General features: G+C 48.0%; 1 protein-coding gene across 4 annotated transcripts in view; it reads right to left on the reverse strand.

Annotated features, from left to right (window-relative positions):
* Positions 1 to 16,392, reverse strand: part of Mbtps1 (membrane-bound transcription factor peptidase, site 1) — a 51,194-nt gene that overhangs the window by 7,447 nt on the left and 27,355 nt on the right. For 2 of the 4 annotated variants that reach the window (XM_039098049.2, NM_053569.2), the window contains 10 exons: positions 14,771 to 14,932; positions 12,902 to 13,046; positions 9,318 to 9,506; positions 8,372 to 8,544; positions 6,760 to 6,875; positions 5,991 to 6,147; positions 5,222 to 5,346; positions 4,525 to 4,602; positions 2,471 to 2,611; positions 99 to 230 (listed from right to left, as the gene is read on the reverse strand). In XM_039098049.2, coding sequence (XP_038953977.1) covers positions 99 to 230; positions 2,471 to 2,611; positions 4,525 to 4,602; positions 5,222 to 5,346; positions 5,991 to 6,147; positions 6,760 to 6,875; positions 8,372 to 8,544; positions 9,318 to 9,506; positions 12,902 to 13,046; positions 14,771 to 14,932 — 1,418 coding nt within the window. Of the gene's footprint in view, positions 1 to 98; positions 231 to 286; positions 433 to 2,470; positions 2,612 to 4,524; positions 4,603 to 5,221; positions 5,347 to 5,990; positions 6,148 to 6,759; positions 6,876 to 8,371; positions 8,545 to 9,317; positions 9,507 to 11,907; positions 12,731 to 12,901; positions 13,047 to 14,770; positions 14,933 to 16,392 lie in introns of those variants that run through there. The other 2 variants (XM_008772651.4, XM_039098051.2) reach the window with 2 other exon arrangements.

Genomic DNA, 16,392 nt, shown 5'->3' on the forward strand with positions numbered 1-16,392 from the left:
CAGCTCTCCCTAAAGGGCAGGTCCCTGGACTCACAGGACTACATCTCGATGTGGCACTGAGGTGGCTCAAGTCTTGGCTGAGGCACCAGGATCCTCACCTTCCATCCTTTCAGGAGGGGCCAAGCCAGCCCCGCTGGGTGGGCGCTGCCGGTTCCCTGAATGGCTGAGGCTGGGAGGGGTCACACCATAGGATGTGTACTGAAGGAGTGCATCCAGAAGCCAAAAGCAGTCTGCAAAGTCACAGCACAACACTCAGGAACAGTGTTTCTGTACTCTGATGTCAATTCTGCTTTCTGCTTCCTCAAGAGGGGCTGGGGCTGCTTCCCCCAGCCCACCCCCATGCCCCCAGCCGCGTGCCCAACAAGCCGTCCGTCACATACTCACATGATGTCAAGTGAGCCTTTCGACCATTTTCACTGGTCAAGCCACAGGCTGTAATTGGGCAGTGGAAGGAAAGGGTGGGATGGAAGGTCTCTAAGAGATGGGGCAGGAAGGAGGAAGACGGAGGAGGGGGGGGAGGAGGGGGGGGAGGGGGAGGAGGAGGGGGGAAGGAGAAAGAGGGGGGGAGGAGGAGGGGGAGGGGAAGGAGGGGGAGGGGGGAGGAAGAGGAGGAGGCCAAGATGGAGCAGAACCATGTAGCCAGGAGAGATTCCCAGGAGCAAGGGTCTTATAGCTGGGGACTAAGTTAATATAGTGATAGATCTGCCCAATCTAGGCATATCGTTTATAAATATAATAACTCGATTGTGTGGTTTATTGGGGTTGCAAATTCTTGCAACAGAACCCTTCCAGGAAAACAGGAACATTAGCTCCCCTGAAGAGGAGGCTTGGAAGCGAGAAGTTTAGGTCAATGTGTAGCTGACGCCCCCAACCAGGCTCTCCTACTTTTGAGAAGAATGCTTTCTCCACAGGCAGGGTTCCAGCTCACCCAGGACAGTCTGTTCCAGTACCAGCTGGCTGTAGGTGGGTTTGACTCTATGTCCCAGGGCCCTGGGTAGCCAGACTGGACCACCTGCCTGAGTGTCACACAACTCTAGACAGCTCATGGGCAAAGGCAGAACAGTGCTCATTTAGGGATGGCAAAACCATATGACACCCATTGAAAAAAGAATGGCCTCCAAAAAGGAGTGCCAAGGACATGAGTTGCTACCAACGACCCGAAGCCATCACAGGAACAGGAAGTAGGTCTGAACTATGAGGGAACATGCACAGGAAGGTGAGGCAGAACCAGAGGGGAAAGTGTACCATGTGAGGCAGTGGGGACAGTCAGCTCCTCTCTGGACATCTGAGCCCAGCTATGAGAACACGAGCAGCTGTCACTCAGAGCTGCCCAAGCTTCCTTCCTTGTCCTGTCTCTAAGTCTATCCCTCCCTCCCTCCCTCCCTCCCATCCCTATGTAGCCAGCCCAAATCCCATTAGCACCCATTTGGATGACAGCAGTTTTGTGAGTGGGAAAGGTTGTTAAGTTTTCTGCTCAGGAAGAGCATGCACTTCTGGCCAAGTGCCAAAAGCCCCAAGGACCCAAATAGCTGCCATCTGAAATGTACAGCACGGACAGTCCCTTTAGGCACTTAAAATTTTAATAAAGACTCTTAACAGGAGAGCTCAGATCTTAAAGAGAATTTCTGTGGAAATAAAACATTAATCTCCTATCTGCTGTGACTTTAAACCTTACTTTTAAAAACCAATCACATTCTAAGGATTTATATAAGCTTCTGAAATCCTGTCAACATCAACTTGAAATTGGGGAAAGGTGCAACAGCCAGCATGTGCCCACACCACCCCTGTCCTGAGCATCCTGCAGTGTCCAAGATAAGACTTGAGTCTTGGTTTCCCAGCATCTTTCCAGATAGGGACCTGCAGCATTTCCACTGTTCCCTCCCTAAAGTAAGAAAATGGAGTCTGGAGGCAAATACATGAGCTGCGTACTTGGAGAACACAAGAGACAGCTGTGGAGGAGGCACAACAGGAACTCTTTATGTCCTATCTTTGAGAAAATAACAGGGGCCCCTCAATTGACAAAAGCTCTTAGCACCCCAAACTCTCAGGCTTAGGGGAGAGCAATAAGCAGCGTCTCTAAGACACAGGGCTTGGAAGAGAGGCCAGACCATGGCTCATACAACCTAGCAAGAAGCCTGAGAACGGCAGGACCTAGGTCAACTGGGTTAAAGGACTTTGTCCTAGGCAGCTGAGAGTGACGCTAAGGTCTGCAGAGGTTGTGTGTCCTGCGTGTTAAAACCTTCAGGGATGTGCAGAAACGTCCCAGCGGTCAAAGCACCCATCTATTGTTCAGCTTCTGGCCAGTCATTCCAGGAACAGAGGAAAGAAGAGGGCTGTGTCCTCAAATCTTCAAGCCTGTGACTTTCTTATTCTGGCCATGCTGGGTACTGACCTCAGAGCCTTGCATGTCTGAGGCAAAGTGCTGTGCCACTGAGCTACTGCCCAGCCCTCCTCTGTGCTCCTTTCTTACCCTTCTGTCTGTGACTGTCATCCAAGCAGTTGGAGTCTCCATACAGCACAATCCGGCCTCCACCTTCAGCTGGAATCTGATAAAGCCCCAGAATGGGGACATTGTCGACAACTGCTGTCTCTTGTTTTAAGACTTCCAATCCTGCCGGAAACAAGAGAATAGTAGTGAGTTCTCATGAGAAAATTGCTGATTTTCTAGTTGCCACTTAACCTGAAATTTGACCTGCCTAAGACTAGCAAAATTTAACAGTCAATCAAAACAGTACGAATCCTGACAACAGGGAAGCATTATTTTAAGCGTTATTAATTTTGATTTTAACAAAATCCAGCTCTCATAAAACTTTATTTAAAATGTGTGCCCATCACACGTCATTTAGAAGTAAGAACAAGCCTTAGCAATAGAACCTCAGACCTGCCAAGCAGACAGCACAACTTGAAATGCTCAATGAATGGAGTGCCCTGGGCTGCTGCTAACAGCAGAGTTGCACTGTTTAAGCTACGCTTGCCTTGGCACTAGAATGTGTCAGACAGCATGAGAATCCAGGAACCTGCCTGGACATCAGCTCTGAAATCCCCAAGTTCTGTGTGAAACAAGGGGTTAGTATGACAGACATTTAGCCCCACAGCTACACAGAGTTCTGATACTTTGTTATATTTCCCCCTTTGTTGTTCTATTTGGTGATACTGGGGCTTGAACCTAGGGACTAGGTAAGCACATTGCCACTGAACTGCAGTCCTACCCCTTTCCTAAGGTCAGCTAAGACAGGCTGTCCTGCCAGGCCCGGGAAGCTCCTGGCTCTCCTGGCTCGCTGTAGGAGTGGTTTAGGACGAGCCTGGCCGTCCTGATCGGCAGCTTTATTGCTAAGCTTGGAGCCTCTCCTGCTCTAGTGTAACGTGCTCTACAAAGTCCTACCCTCCACGCAGACTATTCAAGTTAACATCAAGCAGCGACTTTTAGACAGTAGTAAAACACAAAATAAAGGATGCATTATTAAATCTCCTGCTACCTCCTTCTCCAAATTACTGAACTGCAGGAGGCAACAAGCAAGGTAGGAGGCCATGGCTCTTAGCCCTGGAAGTGGTAAGCCTGTGAGAACATTGAGAAAGAACTAATTTACAACGAGCTGGACCAGGGGCTCAGAAGATAAAATCACCATGAGCTTCAAGAGGCCTCCTACAGTTAAACTGAAAAACCTAGTTTCACATTTTCAACTGGTAAAACTGTCTCTCAGTTACAGGAAAATAACCATCTTGACGGTGGTGTGGCTGGTCACTCTGAAGATAGGCTATCAGTTTCCAGGAGGAAATGGTTCCACCAGCACATGGTCACAGGCTGTCACATGAGACATGTCTTACAGCTCAGAGTCCCAGTTCTGGAGTGACAGTCCCACTGCCCTGCACATAACTTTCGGAAACTGTCTAGTTTGTCCTGCTCCTCCCGACTCAGCAGGATGCTCTGTGGACCAGGGGACTGTTTATGGTGATTTCATCTTCTCAGCCTACAGCAGGGGGCTGGCCCAGGCCTGAGGGATGTTTGCTGTGGGTAAACAAGTCAGCAAGCAATGCCTCCTGAAAGGAAAGATGGCGTTTTAACCTATGGGTTTTCACCAGGTTGAGAACTCTCAAAATTGAGACTATGCCATAGCAACACGCTTAACACAGAAGACCCCTTCGACTGTGACAAAGACCATCTTGAGCCCCATCCTGGAGAAACGCCTCCCCCTGCCCGCCCCCACTTTGGGCAGACTATACACTCATTCTTCAGCAAGAGTTTGTCTTGCTCATTTTGGGATCCCCAGAATCCATGCCACAGTCAGCACTGTAGAAATAATACTGCAGTGAGTTTTACCAGGAACCAGAGAAGAGGGAAGCAAAGCCTGGCCGTACTAATGGTAACAAAACATGCTGAGGACTGTGAGGCACACATGGGACGCACCAAACACTACCAAACCCGACGCCCAGAGGAGTAAGAGCAGTAGATAAAGTACACAGGGAAGCTGGAGTGGAGCGGGGGAGAGAAAGGGCAGTAAGGCTGTGAACAGCACTTTTCTTTACCTTGGTCCTTGAAAGTCTGTGTGATCACCACACCATCTTCTGGAAACCTGGCAATGCTGCACCCCGATGCATAGTACACTAGAAGACAGTTGCTCACCATTAAGGGAGAAGAGATGCCCAACACTCACTGACCAGCATGCACTTCACATATGGTCTATCACTCATGTTTAGACATTTTTAACCTGATGAGACGAACAGCTATTGCCTGTTACATATCAACTACAAGTAATCATTTCAAACTTCAAGTGAAAAATGCTGGTAACATGCGGTTTCTAAAGAAAAACTGTAAAGTATATAAACAAGCTTTTTTGTTTACTAAAAATAGTTTTGTTATATATCCCAGAGTGGTTTCAAACACCCGTCAGGCTCTTGGCTCCAAGTGCTAGGACTACATGCCCAGTCTGTGTGGTGGTAAGGGCGGAGCGCAGGGCTCTGCGCATGCTAGGTAAATACTTATCACTGAGCAACACGCTCCGTTCATTTTCCTGCAGTGATGGCAACTGAGCCTGGTCCTTGCTCATGCAAGACGAGTGCCACGGAGCCACAGACCCAGTCCCAAGTGTGCTTTTTTAAAACACTGATAAGGCCTTTCTACACCACCGCTCATTTACGAATCCCATCTCTCTGAAACCCAGAATTCAGAAGCACGTAGCTCACACCCTCACTTTTGCCTCTACACACAGACACAAAGCCTTACTGTCGTGGTTTGCCAGGGCAAACTCCCCTTCATACAGGCCGTCACTGAACCCCATGTTCCACACAGACAGCAGCTCGTTTAGAGCTGGGACGTTGGCTCCTCCAGTATCTGGCATCCACCACTGCCTGCAAATGTGGCAGGAGATACAGAGAAGGCAAGAATTAAAATCCTCATATACTCTTCTTTCCTTGACAAAATCCAGTCCACAGATAAAAGTGTCAACTTAAACTGGCTGCTTGGTTTGAAAACTATGCCAGCCTCCTGCTCCAGCCAACTGTGTGGCTTTGCACACAGACACGCCAAGGCTCTCCTTTATGGGATGCAAACCAGTGCTTCACTGGCATGCGATCCAGACAGGCCCAGTCTGCGTCTAGGAGACCAGTGCCGCAGAAGCAAGAAAGGAGCAGATATGCTAAGATCCACAGGTAACACATGACACTGCAGCAGCACCCCAGCACTCAGCGTCACAGGTCTGGGTGACAGGTCCTCTGTTAGGTGCATGTGAGTTTTCTTATGTTCAGTACGAAGGAGGCAAGACAGAACAGCATGAGACAGAAAACAAAGAAGAGGTGCCTGGGCTCAGCGAGAACAATGCCCCTTAGTGAGCACTGAGTCTAGCAACCTCTGTCTCTCTACATGGAGTTTCTTGTATGCAGACAGGAGCTTCCTCCACCCACACTCCATCACTACCTAGAAAGACAACCCCAAGTTACGACAGTCACACAACAGCTTGCTGGGGAGCTGTCATGCCACTGCCATGCAAACATACCTTGTGTTTTCATCGTAAAACTTCACTTTTCTCATAACAGAAGTGTTGTACCAGTCACTGAAGACGACAAGGGAAAGGCCATTGTCCACGTCCCTCCTCAGCTTAGCAATCTCCTCAGGGAAGTACTCTTCCTCACTGTCCACCATAAGCAGAGTGCCTGACAGAAGCAATGCCACACCTTGAGAACTGTCACTGCTGAGTGGCAGAAGACAATTCAGCAGTGCCACCTCTCACTGGTGTCCTGCCTCTAGGAGTCTGGCTGGTGTCAGCCTGTACCACGACACAAGGAGGGAAGACACACAGTGGCCAGCAGGCCACAAGGACCAGCTAACTGTGTTCTTTGGTTTTCATATTTGCTCAATATAGTATTTATCATTTGCTTAGGAAAAAGAGTAATGTATAGTGGTAGCATTTAAAAAAAAAAAAAAAAGATTGGGCCAGCAAGATAGCTCAGAACATAAAAGCTCCTTCTGCCGAACCTGATGTCAGTCAGGATCCATACAAAAGTGTGTGTGTGTGTTTGCATGTATGTATGTACACACACACACACACACACACACACACTCTCTCTCCCCCCCCCCCGCCCCCCACCATCAGTTTTGTAGTCAGCTGAGCATTCCGGCCACTGGTGAGCGTGAACATCACGGGGAGCCTTACTCTGCACCTCCACTTTGACACGGGACCATCCACGCTCCCTTTACCGGCCTATGAGTGACCATGGTGGGAATACTCAACACACACTGAAGAGCTGGCCAGCAAGGCTGCTCACCGTACTGCGTGGCGTCAAAGCATGTGAATGGGGCACCAAGCACCTCCACAAAGTAGCCCATGCTGCGCAGATGCTGGTACATGTCCCTGAAGTTGGTGTGGACGTGGTCGCCATTCCTGTAAAGCAACAAGTGCACTGTTCAGACGAGCACTCTGCAGGGAATGGCAGGAGCACAGGGCTGATCTCTTCCGGGTCCATCACCTGGGTCAAACAAGCTAAAGCAGTGACGAAAGAGAACTGCGAGAATGGCATGGGCCATGACAAAATGATGCCAGGACAAGGCTCAGTGTCCGGAGCAGCACTTCAGAGGCACCCAGTAACTTAACAGAAGCCACCTGCATGTGACAACCACCATGGGGTGCAGAGACTGGCATATTCTGTACAGGTTAAGCACATGCTTATCGCCTTGGCTTGCTTTCCTTCTGAAATAGGCTCACTCTTCCTCTGCACAGCTAGATCAGTTGTCTAAATGCCTGGCAGAAAACCTAGACTCCATCTCCTTGCAATGCCCACCTGACAGGCTCCTGTGCAGGGCCATGGCCTTGCCTGGTGTCAGTTTCTACTACCTGGCTTTCAGGAAAATCTTAACTTTAGAAGGAAATCGGGGGCTAGAGACAGCTCAGTGGTTAAATCAGCTATTCTTACAACGGACCCAGCACCCATGTAGCAATGCACAACTCCATTTCCAGAGGAACCAATGCCCTTTTCTGGTCTCTGTGGGCACCAAGAATACAAGTCATACACAGACATTCATGCAGATAAAACCTCTATACATATAAAATTTAAATGAAAAAGGCAAATATGATCCTGAACCAGGATTCTGATTTCCAGAATCCTAGTCAGAATCCTAGTCAAGCCGGAGTGGTGGTACATGCCTTTAACCCTGGCAATAAGGAGGAAGATCTCTGTGAGTTCAAGGGCAGCTGCGTCTAAAGATTGATTTCAAGGCCAGCCAGGGCTGCACAGAGAAACCCTGTCTCAAAAAATTAAAAATAAACAAAGCAAGAATAAAACAAAATCCTGGTCAAGTGGTTTGATACCTTTCCTGCTCACACTTTCAACATGGAGCCTAAGCTCCACTCTACACTAAGAGAAACAAGCCTGCTTTGAGGCCAAGAGAAAGGCCACCTAGATGTCCTGTAGGAATAGCACTCAGGACAGTGCATGAGGGAAAGGAAGGGAGGCAACCCCAGCCTGGGAAGTCATGTAGCCACACAACTCCGGCACGAGAGCAGAGAGGAATACTCTGAGGTAAGCTGGGAGGAGCACCTGCTTTCAGAAGATCATGGTGGCCAGCATACAGTGGATAGAACACAGGGAAACAAGAACAACAGAACCAGGACCTGTCAAGAGGAAAGACACACCACCCAGGCTTAAGACAGAGCTAAAGAAGGCCACATATGGGAGGATGGAGACAGAGTCGGACAGTGGGACTGAGCAGACTTGCCACTGCCTCAGTGGTAGACAAGGAAATGAGACAATAGAGGGTAACGTCAGTTTCTGCTGCACACGTGCATGTTTAGAAGTTGGTGTCATCACAACACAGGCTCCCAACAGTGCCAGGAGCACACACAGCCCAGGGTGACAGTGTGCAGGTGAAGCTGCTGCTCACCAGTCTAAAGGATCATTCTTCATCCGCAAGTTGTCCCTGGGGAAGTAGCCGGGTGGGTAGCGGAGGTTGTGGTACTGGTCCCAGAGGACTCTCTTGCTCCGAGGAGGGGTGGGAATGATCTTCACCTTGATGGGCAGCTTCACTGTGGAAGTATGCTCGGCACCATTTTTTAACTGAAAAAGTTAACAGATAAAACAGAAACTTGAAATATAGCCCCTTTCTGAAAAAATCTTAGTTTAGGTTTTAAAATACCTTTTTCTTTTCCTCTTCCCTTTGTTTCTGAGGTAAGATCTCAAACTCAGGATGTGGATTCCGGATGCTGGGATTGCCCGTGGCAGTACCACAGCACAGTTACAAAAGCTGATTCTAGGGGTTGGGGATTTAGCTCAGTGGTAGAGCGCTTGCCTAGGAAGTGCAAGGCCCTGGGTTCGGTCCCCAGCTCCGAAAAAAAGAACCAAAAAAAAAAAAAAAAAAAAAAAAAAAAAAAAAAAAGCTGATTCTATTAACCAGTTTAAGTCACACAGTTTAAATGTAAGAGTGTGTGGCAATAACGTATACTCATGTGCTGCAACCAATTCTCTTCCCAAGAAGAGGTGAAGACTTAAAGTTCAGGCATTTTATCCCTAAAGGCCACTAGAGCCATGTAAAGCCAACCCCATATGTCCTACCTGGAGACCAATTTCAGAGGCACTAATTCTGAGCTTGAAATTAGGCCCAAGAAAGTCCTGTCTGTCATGATTGTGGCAGCAGAGCCCAAAGCAGAGTGGGGTTTAAGAGCAGCTGCTCTGGGGCAAATCCTGGTCCACGGCTCATGGCCATGAGGCTAATCCAGTCAACCTCAGTGGTTCATTAAATGGAGACCCTCAGCTCTCAGTCTATTCCCCACCTCTGCTCTCCTGGCAGGAGCTGGTAAAGAAAAACAAGCCACTTCCTGGTGCACCCTTACTTCCGTCTCTGCTGGGGAAGCCACTGTGATCATGATGTGGCCCTGCGCGATGCCTTCCCAGGAAGCTGCCTTCTTGGTCACAGAAATGGAGATGGCAAGGTAACCTGACCAAGGCCACAACACTGAGGAGTAGGAGAAGGCCACTTCAATGTTGTCTCCATTCTGTGGTAAATAGGGTCGCCACTCAGGCTGCAGAAAAAGAAAGCAGGTCAATAGTGAAGTGAGTTGTGTGGAACACAAGAGTGGGTCCTAAGTGAGCTGGCCTGGCTGTTGAGGGCTATCTCAGTGCTCTGGATAGATGGAGTCTTGAACATAGACAGGACGAGAGCTGTGCCTGCTCTCCAAGGTTATAAAACTGCCCATTCTGTAAGAAAACAGTGTGTGTGCTCTTGTCAAGAGTTCTCTTGTGTCAGATGAAGAGAACTGATACAAATGACACCTTTAGACTTGTCCTCAGTGTCACTGAAGTGTCACTGATGCCAGCAGTCACCAACCAAATCCTACAACTACTGAGTGAGTGGCGCCTGGAGGAAGGTCTGTGAACTGGCTGTAGGTGACTGCCCTGCTATGTGATATGCATACCTCACCATGGGCCAGAGGGGAGAGGAGGAGGAGGCAGGAAGAGAGCACTTGGAAATCATACAGACCTAAGTTGCTGACTCCCTCACAATCCACAGTGCCCCAGAGCCAGGGCAACTGCCCAAGTGACTAGGCATAGCAAATACTAATAAAAAAGAAAAAAAAAGGAGTTCCGGGAAAGAAGACCCTGCAGGGTACAACACCAATCTCAGCTTTAATGACTACTTTTAGGCCATTGGTTAGCAATGGAGAAAAGAAGTCCATCACTCTTTTGCAACAAACTTTAACAGATGAACAAATTCAAGGTTTAATCAGAGTTAGTAGAATATTAGTATAAATATTAAAAAAGCATAGAATTAGTCTAAAAATAAAACTGACTTCTGTAAGGGGGAGTTATAGTTTTTCAAACAACAGAAAAAAAATCACACAAGAAAAAAATGCAGGGAGCTGGAGAGATGGTTAAGAGCACTGACTGCTCTTCCAGAGGTCCTGAGTTCATTTCCCACCAACCATGTGGTGGCTCACAACCATCTGTAATGAGATATGATGCCCTCTTCTGGTGCGTCTGAAGATAGCAACAATGTATTCATAGACATACAATAAATAATTTAGTCTAAACATAGAAAAAAGAAAAAAATGCAACAATATCAAAATGAACAACTTTTATAGAAGTGAGGATTAATAAAACCACCACAAGAAGTCATATCAAAACAAGAAAACAATGGCCTGGGAGTGGAGTGGTGAGAGGAACTCTAAAAAACAAAACAAAAACAAAAAACCAGAAAAGGAGATCTTTTCTAAAACATAGAGACACTGTAGCAGCAGCAGCAGGGGAAACTCCAATTCCAGTAAAAAGTAAACAAGGAGACACAAAGGTAATTGGCACTGAGAGACATAATCAATAAACACAGAGGTGCCCACCCCAGATAGCTAGCTGTCTCACACATCTGCACTAACCAGGTCATCGAGCTCTAAGAAGCACAGGCGCAGGTACAGGCACACACGCGTGCAGGCGCAGGCGTGCGCAGGCACACAGACACAGACACAGACACACACACACACACACACGCACACGTACACGCAGAGACAGAGACACACACACTTTTTACAAAGTGGCACTATCCACACATCAGAGTATCACTCAGCTATAAAAAGGAGCAAACCACAGCACGACACATGAGGAACCTTGAGAACATTTCAGTGAGAAGAGCCAGTCACAGCAGGACACAAACCATGAGTATGGACTGTTTCAAGCAGGCAGATCCAGAGAGGAAAAGCAGACTGAGCGAGGTGTAATCCCAGCATTTGGGAAGCAGAGGCAAGGGCATGTCTGTGAGTTGGAGGCCATCCTGGTCTATATAACAGTTCTAGGGCAGCCAGGGCTACAAAAAGATCCTGTCTCAAATACAAAAGGAGGGGAGGGGAGGGGAGGGGAGGGGAGGGGAGGGGAGGGGAGGGGAGGGGAGGGGAGGGGAGGGGAGGGGAGGGGAGGGGAGGGAAAAAAAGAAAGGAAGCAAAGCAGACAGATGGCCAAGGGACTAGAAGGGGAAGGAGGGACAGAGTAACTGCTGATGGACATACTGTCTTCAGGGGTGACAGGGAATGCCCTTGGATGCAATCAATGCTGGCACGGCCATGTAAATACACTAACAACACATTCAAGGTTTAAAAGAGCCTCATGGGATACAAAACTGAGAAAGACGTGTCACCCAGTACAGAAATGGGACACACATCTCCACGAACACCAGCAGCAGCAGTCCAATGGATACAACTTTTTTTTTTAAGATTTATTTATTTATTATATATAAGTACACTGTAGCTGTCTTCAGACACTAGAAGAGGGCATCAGATCTCATTTACAGATGGTTGTGAGCCACCATGTGGTTGCTGGGAATTGAACTCAGGACCTCTGGAAGAGCAGTTGGTGCTCTTAACCGCTGAGCCATCTCTCCAGCCCTGGATACAACTCTTTTGGAGAGAACTTACTGTGTACACCAACAACTGTACTAACCTCCAAGCCTGACTCAGGATTCTCATCTGGGGAGTACATGCTGAGGAAATAACTCAGAAGAAAAGAAAACTCTATGAGTCACGGCAGAATCTTTATAGGCAAAAGCCACTCAAGTGCTCAAGTGAAGGCGCAGTGAGCCAATGATAACCCAAAGCCCAGCATGCGGAGACGCTAAGACACGACTGTTTTCAGATGCCTACAATGGACGGACTAAAACAGTTTTGCTCACTACACCATGACAACAAATGACAAGAAGTTGCAATAAAGTCTGGTAAAGAATATGTTTTAAGGGCTGGAGAGATGGCTCAGCGGTTAGGAGCACTGACTGCTCTTCCAGAGGTTCTGAGTTCAATTCCCAGCAACCACATGGTGGCTCACGTCCATCTGTAATGGGATCCGATGCCCTCCTCTGGTGTGTGTGAAGACAGCTACACACCAGTTACACACACTCACATACATAAAATAAATAAATCTTTAAAAAAAAAATTAAAGTACGTGGTAACAGAGGTGATGTCTACACAGTGAGTGGTTAGAAAATGATAAAAAGTAAACCTCAAAACAAGATCCAGGCCTTCTACACGGTCTACAAGTGTTCAGTCAGGAACAGAGTCATTTTCATTGTTCAGTAGCTGTGAAAACTAAAAGGTGCTCTGCCATTAGGGGCCAAAGCCAGAGAATAAACTGAGACCTTGACTTTTCTGTAGAAGAGCAGGTCTGACTTTCTGTATAGCAGCTGCCCGCCACCATCTGAAGCTTGAGCAGATGAAAGAAGTCCAGCCCTCCTTTCTGAGACAGTTTCTTTGTATGGCCCTGGATGACCTGGAACTCACTCTGTCTGCCCTTGAACTCAGAGATCTGCCTGTCCCTGCTTCCCTTCCTGAGTGCTGGAACTAAAGGTGTATGCAGCACACCCAGCTAAGTCCTTCTCTCTTAACTTCAGGAGGGTAATGCTTAAGGTACAAAGTCTGGGCCATGCTGCACAGAGAAGTTTCACCTTATCCACAATTCTTCCTGTAACTCCCATGCCATTGAGGATGGTGACATTAACAATTGTTGGCATTCCTCCATAGTAGATGGGCTGGGAGCAGTAGGGCCACATGTAGGGACACTCAGTCAGGTCGATGTAGCTAGGACTCAGGCTGAAAGAAGAAGACAGTGTTACTGTACACCACATCACAGAGCAACGCGGAAGCAGGCAACAAGCTGGGCACAGGTGGCACAGTGGGGCTGCACACAAGGGTAGGGTGCCCAGGCTGGCACTGGGGGTGTGCCCACTGTGCTGCTCCTGACTGCTACAGTGAACAGCAGAGATGCACAGGAAGCCACCTCCACCTTCTACAGCTGGGTTCTGTCAGCTCTATGGCAGCAGACCAGGGACTGAAGCTGCAGGAGGCTTCTGTGGCAGACACCCCCATTTACCAATGCAGCCTGCTGCTAATCAGGTGGACAGCTCTGTGAAAGCCTGCTCAGGGGCTGGACAGGAAGGGAAGGCAGAGGAACTCTGAGTCTAGATCCCCAGACTCCTGCACACCCAGCTGCCTTCCTCACTCACAGCAGGCGTTCTTGCTCTGGTGCACCCGACACACTCAGCTGAGACCCACGAAACATTCCCATGTCAGACGTGTGTGCAGCAGCAGACAGTGGGCATGGGCTGTTCCCGACTGTCTCTCTCACTATGGTGCACTCTTCTTAAGCATATCTGGGCAAACTGAATTACTACACAGAATTCTAACATTATCTTTGTGTATATATTTTCATGTGCAAGTGCACACGTGGGTATGCACATGAAGGTCAGAGGTCAACCTCAGATATTGCTCCTCAGAATGAATGCTCAACTTGTTTTGTGGGGTAGGGTGTCTCACCATGACCTGAGTCTCAGAGATTCAGTTAAGACTGGTTGACCAGCAAACTCCAAAGAGTGGGCTACTGCATTCAGCTTTTGATATGTATTCTGGGAAGAGAATTTATGACCTCATGCTTGCAGAGCAATTACTTTACAGACTGGGCACGGAGAGCCCAGAGACAGGTCCAAACACACACACGAGCCAAATGAAGCACACATAACACAAGTGCCCCAGTGGGCCTGGACCAGAAGGGCCTATGTGGGAGCACAGGTGACCTGCAGCCAGTCTACAATGCTGTCTAGGTGTGTCACTCCAGACTGTGCAGTTAGCCCTTGTGCCATCAACATGCCAACATTAGGGAAGGCTGAGAGAACTTCTGGGTTCTCAGTACTATTTGTGAAACTTGGATATAAATCTAAAATCATCTCCAAATAGAAGGTGAAAACCAGCCTTAGACCAATCACGAGAAAATAGCAGATAAACCCTCATGAAGACAACTGGCTTATTACTCCAAGAATCAAAGCATAAATAACAAAGCAGGCAAACTGTCAGGGGCCAGTGACCAGAGACCAGGTTAGGAAATCACAATGTAGGGTCTGGAACCTCAATAGGTAAAAGACACAGGGGAAGCATCCAGTCCAAGTGGCTACAGAGGCCCTGTCTACAAAGTCAGCATCACACATGACTTCCAATACTGTGTCAGATCAGCTAAGCGGTCATCTCCCCCTCACTGGGAGAGTAAACAGTGTATGACAATTCTATTTTTGTAAATTTCCCACAAACTTAGATTGTTTCAAAAGCATTAACGAAATGCACATCATTCTTTTCGCTACATCCATTAAGGTCCACAGCATCAGCAGGTCCACAGAGCCAGGGCTTTGTGGGCAGCACCTGCAGAAGCAGTTTACAGTCTTACGAGTGAACCTGAGTGGGGGGCCATGACCCCAACGTCTAGCTACTATTCCGTGCAAGGGAGCCCAGGATAGGAAAGGCCTGCTGAGAATGCTGCACACACCCACCTCGCCTGCGGTTTATAGCTGCTGAGGATCTGATAGGCTCGCAGTAGATCCAACTTGCCATGGCCTTGCTCAAACATGTTGACACCAGGAAGTCTCCGGGCTGATGCTATCAAAGCTTGCTTCACACTGGCAGGATTCACTAGCTCCCGCTTCTGTACTGTGCTGGGGAGGAGAAGCAGTGTTTGTTCACTTTTCTCAGTGTAGGATGAAAGCCAAACAGCCTCCAACCGGCAAGAGGGTCAGTGTGTGGCTGCAGTCTGTGTTCTGTCTAGCCACACTTCCTGGTCTAGTGGAGCGGTGAGAACACTGTGAACTCAATGATCCTTGTGACAGGCTTTACTGACCACTCGGTAAAGCTCCAGGTAACTTTGCTCAGCAGTGATGTTGTAGGCTCATGCCTATTTATACAAAACTAATAAATAATACAGTTTCCTGATAATCTGAATAAATCAGTCACACAGTTTACAAGAGGGAAAACCATCAAAAAGGTTCAAGGTCCCCAGGGAGGGTCACCTGCTGGCTGAGAGATAAAGGGAATATAGGTTGATATTGGAGAGGAACCCAACACAGTTTGGCCAGGAGGCGGAACCACTGCCTCCAGGTGAGCCTTTGTCTTTGGGTTGGGATTTGGAGGCCTGAGACCACTGTGAACGCTGCCGTTAGACTGCAGCTCCACACACTAACGTGTAGCCTTGCTTGACTAGCTTGGCTCACTCTAATTCTGAAATGGTCATGTTTTCACATCTATGTATCATATACAAATAGGTTTTAGTAACTAGTTTGTGAGAACAGTTGTTGGGCAAACTGGAAAACGTACTTTCCTATTAAGCCCCCGGAACATTAACTAATGATGACGGTTTACCTGAGAGCCAGGGCAGGATTCTAATGGGGAACCAGAAGTAAAAGGAGACAGTAGGGCTAGGTTTTCATAAGGAGTCGAGAGTACTCACTCCACTTCCTCACTGAGCATCTACCTCACCCGTACAGGTTCCTGTCACCATCATGATTGCTGAACTAAAACAGTGGCATCTGAGTGAGGAGAGGTACACTGAAGGCTCCCTCAATGCCAAAACCACTTGTGTTGAGAGCTGCTACTGGGAATGGCAAACACAGCCTCCTCACCTTCCCACTCAGCAGGAGACAGATGATGGGCTCTACAGAGAAGTGGGAAGCCTGGCTTCCTGCTAACAATTATGTGACAGGCAAAAACACACCAGTAGTTTCTGTTTCTAGAATCCACAGCGCTAGGAACAAGGGCCTACAGATTTCTTTACTCAGCACAGAACATTACCAAAGTGTGAATCTGTCTTCCCCCCTTTGCTGCTTCCCAGGGGAGAGCGAAGCAGTGCTCCCAGAAGGCACACACTTACTTCTGAGCAATGCAGACACTTTCAAGTACCTGGCCCTGATGTATAAGGGAAAGTCAGGCAAGAGATACACTGCTCCCATCAATATTACTAATAACACAATCTCTGCTTTTAGAAATTGAACATGCAATTATCTTAATTATAAAATGAGCATAGAATGCAAACTTCTGATATGTAGAGATGTGTGTTTATGTGTGTTATTACAACACGAAATCTCAACAAAGGCCTTAACAGAGGGGAAAGCCTGACGTCAGG

The sequence above is a fragment of the Rattus norvegicus genome, chromosome 19 (assembly GCF_036323735.1).
Source record: "Rattus norvegicus strain BN/NHsdMcwi chromosome 19, GRCr8, whole genome shotgun sequence".
Lineage (NCBI taxonomy): Eukaryota > Metazoa > Chordata > Mammalia > Rodentia > Muridae > Rattus > Rattus norvegicus.